The sequence below is a fragment of the Arachis ipaensis genome, chromosome B04 (assembly GCF_000816755.2).
Source record: "Arachis ipaensis cultivar K30076 chromosome B04, Araip1.1, whole genome shotgun sequence".
NCBI classification, from domain to species: domain Eukaryota; kingdom Viridiplantae; phylum Streptophyta; class Magnoliopsida; order Fabales; family Fabaceae; genus Arachis; species Arachis ipaensis.
Window position 1 is genome coordinate 6,478,607 of NC_029788.2, and position 6,965 is coordinate 6,485,571.

The 6,965-nt window shown below is 35.6% G+C and overlaps 1 protein-coding gene across 1 annotated transcript; it reads right to left on the reverse strand.

Moving 5' to 3' along the window:
* Positions 105-6,779, reverse strand: LOC107638656 (ATPase family AAA domain-containing protein 1-A). Its single transcript, XM_016342012.2, has 13 exons — positions 6,525-6,779; positions 6,136-6,425; positions 5,287-5,417; positions 5,040-5,184; positions 4,656-4,927; positions 3,792-3,916; positions 2,293-2,336; positions 1,951-2,082; positions 1,756-1,833; positions 1,065-1,147; positions 854-976; positions 527-587; positions 105-450 (listed from the first exon to the last, which is right to left on the reverse strand). Exons 1-13 carry the CDS (start codon positions 6,598-6,600, stop codon positions 292-294), a joined length of 1,719 nt encoding a protein of 572 aa, XP_016197498.1. The 5' UTR covers positions 6,601-6,779; the 3' UTR covers positions 105-291.

Consider the following 6,965-nt stretch of genomic DNA (forward strand, 5'->3'; position numbering starts at 1 on the left):
CTATGTCCCTCTGTACATATATATTTTATATTTCATAAAAAAATCTATTTAATATTACTATAAAACTATAAAATAACTATAAATTTATCTGTATTTTTTAAAAATTTTACGAATGTTGGTATATCTAATGTCCCATATCTGTGTCAATCTCCATGTATAATAAGTTAAACCTTTCTCACATGGCCATAAATAATAAGAAATTTACCTATAACTACCTTTATCTTTACAGAAGTCAAATGAAAATATTCTAACATTAAAATAGAGACACAAAATACAGGAACAAGCAAGACCTCAGTCGGTTGCCATCCTAAGATGGGAAGAAGTTCGGAAATTCCTGCCAGCAGCAGCACTGAGCAGTGAGTTTTGCCGAATTGTGGCGCACTCTATATATTCTTGCAAAGGTGGAAGACTTTCTTGTTCACCATCTTTGGATACTTGCCCTCGAATAATCTGACCAACCACAAAAAGATGCTCTCAAATGGTATCCCTAACATGCTGGGAGTTGAAAAATATAAATTGTTCTTACCTTTGATGCCCACGATCGTTCTGCTTGCTGACAAACATCACGAATGTCTCTTCCGGACATACTGAAAAGAATGGCTACCAGTAAACAGACTAAACAATAAATGTATGACTTTATCGTGGGAATATTGATTATTGAGGTTAAGAAACTGGGGTAAAAGGCTAGTTACCAAAATCCAAATATTAAGAAGACGCAAGGGTTGGTAGGAGAAAAAATAAGCAGGTAGTTTTTGTATGTTTCTCATTTTCGACCTTCTTGTTTTGACTGCCCACCAACCAACCTGTAAGTTAATAGCCCAGTTGTGGAGGACAAAAAAGGAGACCAACTTACTCTTCTGTAGCTCTGGCAAGTTCATCTAGTTCAGGTTTGGTTAGGTGCTTTGCATATTTGGATGCTATTTGCTGACGATTACGGTGATCAGGTAAGCCAAAAGGGATCATAGTATCAAACCGGCTAACATGAAAAGAAATAGCAGTTAGAATAAGATTTGATCGGCCAAGCAAACATAGCAAGCTGCAGAGGAACTTGTATTGAAGCTCACCTGATTAATGCAGGATCAAGGTCTTCCTTTCTATTGGTAGCAGCAATCACAACCACTTTCTTATCCTGCTCAAAGCCATCTATCTGCAAAATTGATTCCTTACAACGGTCAAATTCTATTAAAATTTAAACTTTCAGCAAGTTTGACATATGGTTTCAATTAGTTGTTGAACAGATTGCTTAACAAGGGTCTATTCACACTTATTACTTATCAGGCCATTTACTATCTAATGAAAATTAAGTCAACAGCTTACTTGGAACCACTGCAGATATAATCTCATCACAAACTAAATCCTATAATCAAAACAATAATAAACCTTTTTTCTCTTTGGCCTATTTATTTACATAGATCACTCAAGACTAAGCACTTAAAGGCTGAATACTTGTTAAAGCTCAATGTTAGGACCATATTAGTTACAATTCATTCATGTGAAATTAGTATAAATAGAAGGAATAGGGTAGAGATAAGTGTCTCTAGTCAGTTGGGATCTTTTGGGAGAGATTGGGGATCTAAAATTCCCTTATAAGAGTATTTGTAAATTGCAATTCGTCTAGGATTCTTCTTGGCATATTGTCAAGAATTTCTCAAAATATACACAGGGTTATATATTCTTCTCTTTCTTATTTGTAACAGGGCTAACACACTACCACACAATTTCAACAGACATAAAGCAGCAGGACATGAGAATAACCTGTCGTAACAACACTGACAATATTCTCCTTGTAGCTTCATGCATTTCATTATCCCGAGCAGCAGCAAAAGAATCAATCTGTATCCCAAAAAAGAAGACAAAGTCTCAATCAATATGCAAGGTACATAAAAAAGAAACCATTAAGAGAATGAGAGCCACATAGCAACTCCTCAGAAAAATGTCTAGCTTCATTACCTCATCCAGAAATATAATAGCACCATTAGGAAGTTCATTTGCAAGTGAAAACACTTTTCCCAGAAGGCGTTCACTTTTACCGTAGTATTCAGACATTATAGCCTCAAGTGGAACATATAGCAAGGGGACACCCTGCCAAGTCAAAGCATGCGCCCTTGAGTTTTTTATTTACACTCAAATTCAATTCATCATGTCATACATAATTTATCCTCAACGAATTAGAAGACATTTTCAAATAAGCTGCAGCTGAATAATTGACCAAGCATTAGGATATTCCGAAACCATTGCAACAATAAAGCTATATGGATAGGCTGAAAGTAATAGATTAAAAAAATAGCATACTGCTTGATTGGCAATAACGCGAGCACAAGAAGTTTTCCCTGTACCTGAAACCATACAAATGGGCCATAGAGACATCATAACTTGAAGAATGAAAACAAAATACTGTGCCAACATACTAGGAATAATCTTTTTATTGAATTGAGATTCCGACGTCATAGAATAATAACTTGATAGGTGCAATTTTGTTATCAAAAATAGCAAAGGAGCTCTTACTCAATCTGTAGGATCCCATACTAGAAACAATAGTAGTTTGACGGTCATTGGAATATTCGGTATAGAGAAAATGCATCTATGTAGCTTCATGTATTATTAATGTACAAACTACACAAAAGGAGCTATGTAAACAGAAAAATGTTCACTACTTTTATTGACTATTTTCCCAAAAAAGCAAAAGCCTTCTTTTTTATAATAATAATAATAATAATAATAATAATAATAATAATATCCACGGTGGTTTTGATTGGATTGTTATGGAAAATAAGAGTGGAATAAGCATGCCATCAATGCTATGTTTTGTTTGATCATCCATGTTCTATTATATTTAGCGGCAACTACCAAATCATATGTATTTATTTTCACACAAGCAAAAAACTTGTCATTTAAAAAACAAAACAATTGTAATAACCACACTCTTGAACGTATTATTTAAACAAGAGCTTTTTTGTATACCTGCTCAGTAATGGAAATTCTCCTTGTCATCCAAAAACATTTCTTAATAAATAAATAAACAAAAACACTGGAAAATCTTGGAGTAAAGACCCAAAATTGCCCTTGACATTTGCGTTACACCTCAAAATGGCCCCCGAAATTTCAATGAACCTAATCCGGACCTCCAAATATCAATTCTTGACTCATGTTAATCCCTCGGTTCATCTCTATTAGTTCAACTCAAAACCCTAATGGAAAGATACAGAACGCCTTACTATTGCGCCATGGAGGAGAAAGAGAGGAAGGTCAATGGGTTTGGGCTGGGGGAGAGAGCGTATTTTAACTCCATTTTTAAATGATGTCGTTTATTTCGTTAATTTGCATCATCAACAAAAGGTGTTGTTTTCATTAAATCACCTTTAACATACCAACTTAGCACGCCGTTAACAGAGATGAACACAGGGGATAAAGTAAGTCGCGAATCAAATTTGGGGAGTCTGGATTGGGTTAATTGAAAATTTGGAGGACCATTTGGGTCTTAACTCGAAAACCATGTCACATTCAGTTGTTTCTAAATTCTTCTTGTTGGATATAAAGAATTCCTCCTTAATATCAATAGCTCGAAGTTATTTTCAAAGTTCAAACTTCACAGACATGGTTTCCTTCAGGGAAACAATCCTAACCGAACAGCTCTTTTCTACCCCTTTGGTGAAACAGTTAAGTATTTTTTAAATAAATAAATAAAATGAAATTTAAAAGCAAAAGAAAAAAATATATATTATTCCAACCTAAACATACCCAAAAGACTTGACTTTACTAAACGGTGAATTAAAGGGGCCAAAATTGCACACCTGGTGGACCTTCAAACAGCACAGCTCGAGGCCGGTTTGATTCAAACTTATGACGAGTCCCTCGTGCAATATTGTCATATACTTCAGGACTATGCAAAGCCAACAGTATTGTATCTTCTATTACTCTGCAAAATAAATAATTTAAGTAAACGAGTATATTTATACAGACATAAAGGGAAACAAATTATTGTAAGTAAACATGGGTGAATGCTAATGTGCTCTGGAAAAATTAAGGAATGCAGCACTCCTTGAACTTTAAAGCCTGAATTCTAAACCCTAAATCCTAAGCTTTGAATCCTAAACCCTGAATTCTGAACTCTAAGTCACTAATATAAAATATAATAAATGGAGGGCTAAGATTTGTTTAATTTGCAATGAGTGCAGCACTCCTTACTTAGTAAGGAGAATTTAAGGATGAACCCACAACAATACAACATGATACTGAAAGGGAAATAAACTAACCCAAAAAAAAAAAAAAACTGCAGTGTTACAATTTTGAATTTTCTGACATAAATTGTTATCCCGCCATTCAACCTTGTTGAGAATGACGGTCTAATCTTTCTTTCTCTTAAAAGTTCAGATACAATCTAGAATCTATTCTTTCACTGACTACAAATGTACAAGGCCTCAATTAACAGAAATTAAGCACAAACCCAATAAAGTTTTCTGCAATAAAACACATAGTGTACAAATGAGTTCATACAAAGTCATAATTAAGTTCCTAAAAGGATTAAATAAGTGATTTAATCTATCTTACTTTGGGCTGCTTTGCCAGAACCATTTGCTTCACCATATGAATAAAAAGTTCAGCTAGTTTAAGAAAAATGGAAAGAAAAGAAATATGGTGTGTCCAAATTTACATACCGTTTTTGATGTTCATATCCAGCAATGTTATCCCATGATACCTCACCATTTGATATACCAATGGGTTCATTCAATCCATAAATTCTCACTCCCATGGCCTCAAGACTAGAAATAGATTTATCTACAGATGGCGACTGTTCAGTCTCTTCCCTTGACTTCCTTTCCAGGGGGGAACTTCTTTGTCCCATCTTGCTACCAGCTAATTGCAAAACAGAGACGAAAGCATCAAGCTCTTCAGGACTCAAGTTCCCTTGCTTAATAAGTTCAATTTCCTGCGATATTAGCAAGAACAATATAAAAAGTGTTGACCTCCTTTATTACCTCTATATTTACAAAAGCACAATCTGTGAACACCAAACAAAAATTGCAAAATTAAATACTGACAGCTTTATCTGAGCCAATGAGAGAATGAAAAAAGAGTATGCAAAGATCTCCATCATGTCCATTCATATCTATTGAAGATGGATCATCCCCTTGAATATGCTTTTTCTTGGACGGATGAGTAAGGGCAAGCTGCCAAGCCACTGTGCTGGATAATTATTTGCAAGAAACATCAATGATTTTAACAAAATTATGACTACAAAATCTGTGTAATAAGTTTAACCATGCACATAAATTGAGAATGAACAACCTGTCCCAAGATCGCAATAGCATATCCGATCCACCTCCGTTCCCTTCAGCTTTCAGTCCAAGATTTGTTGCGAGATTTGCAATAAGTTGCGGGACTTCACAGGCAGGAGGTATTTGAAACTTAACGCTGACCTGCAATTGCAATTTTAATCACCATATATAGTTTGATTTCTAATAGAGGCAAAGGACATCATCAATATAGGACAGTCTTTGATAATTGTGTTTTGCTTTTTTAAGTGGGGAAGAAAATCGTAGAATGTAGTTCAAAGACAAAGTTGTTGGAGGAAAACTGAGGTTGAATTTGATCGATATCACAAGAGATCACGTGAAGCTAAAAGGCTAATAAATTGCAAAGACACTCCCGGTTATATTTAAAATAAGGATTCTGACAACAGAGCAGTCGTTACGTAATCAAGAAATACATAAAATCTTCAGAATTTTTCTATGCTTTCATCGTATTCAAAACACAAAAATTCATATATTGGATATCAGTGCCTTAGTTAGATACACCTTTAAAATGATATTGGATATCATATTGTAAAAGGACAGATATACAGACAAATTTGATTGCAATCAGACTTAACACTGCTTAAAAATTGCGTTGGTATTATAGTTTCCAGAATTAAGGACCATTTTCACATATAATATATTAATATATCCGTATAATAGCAGTGTAGAAACTGATGTAAGCAGCTAAAATCCCGTATACTTATTTCAACTGAGACATAAACCAAAAAAGAACCATCACCAACTTTTTCGAACATTTGTTCCCAAATGTATCATCTGACAAGTAAACCTGAAGAGGCAAATCATGGAATAACAAAAACAGAAAGAAAAAAAAATGAGTAACCTTTTGTCCTTTAACAGCAACAGTGAAGCGAGGATAAGAACCATAACGAACTCCTTTCTTCCTAAGCGACTCCTCAATGCGCTCGCGTTCTTTCTTCGCAACAGCGTGCACATCCTCAGCGCCGCCAACGCCACCGCGATCGGCATCAGCATACACCGTCTCCGCCAATCCAATTCCGAAAGCACCAGCTAACACAGCCGGAAGCAACGAATACGGTGCCTGATAGTGATCATCACGTGAGGGTCCGGATCCCAAAACTCGAGGCACGGCGAATGAAGCAAGTGCTGATTCTAGAGAAAACGTTAAAATAAATAAATTAACAATGTTTGATCGAATTTCAGAAATTGCGAAATCACAGAAAGGAAAATCAGAAGAGGAAGGAAGGTTACTGTGAGGGGAAAGGGGGCGAGAGATTAGGGTTCGGAGGGGGCGTGCTGTTCTAGCTAGGCGCTGCATTAGTGCCATTGGCAGAGTGCAGAAGACGAAAGAGAGGCGTAGGCGTAGACGTGTATGCGTGGTAGTGTATGCTAGAAATGCCTTAGACTCGAGTCCAGGCAGGTGAGGGTTTAAGACTCGGGGGTTTAGTGCCACCGGCTAACTAAACCACTCCTTTCTCGAAATTTCTTGGTTTCTTGCGCAAGTAACAACAGCGAGTAATAATTCCTAATTCATATTAGATAGATTAAATTGGCTACTGGCTACTGGCTACTGGCTACATATATTTTCTTACAAAATAAAAAATAAAAATATTTATTACTTTCAATATCAGATTTTCTTAAGAAACCTTTCATTTTCTACATTACCTAAAACATATTAGTATTTACCAAATT

Bases quoted from the DNA above. Each gene is read 5' to 3' on its own strand.
- LOC107638656 (XM_016342012.2), bottom strand. From the start codon at position 6,600: ATGGCACTAATGCAGCGCCTAGCTAGAACAGCACGCCCCCTCCGAACC. The intron at 6,426-6,524 runs GTAACCTTCCTT...CGTTTTCTCTAG, and splicing joins TCGCCCCCTTTCCCCTCACA to AATCAGCACTTGCTTCATTC. The intron at 451-526 runs GTAAGAACAATT...GTGGTTGGTCAG, and splicing joins AACGATCGTGGGCATCAAAG to ATTATTCGAGGGCAAGTATC.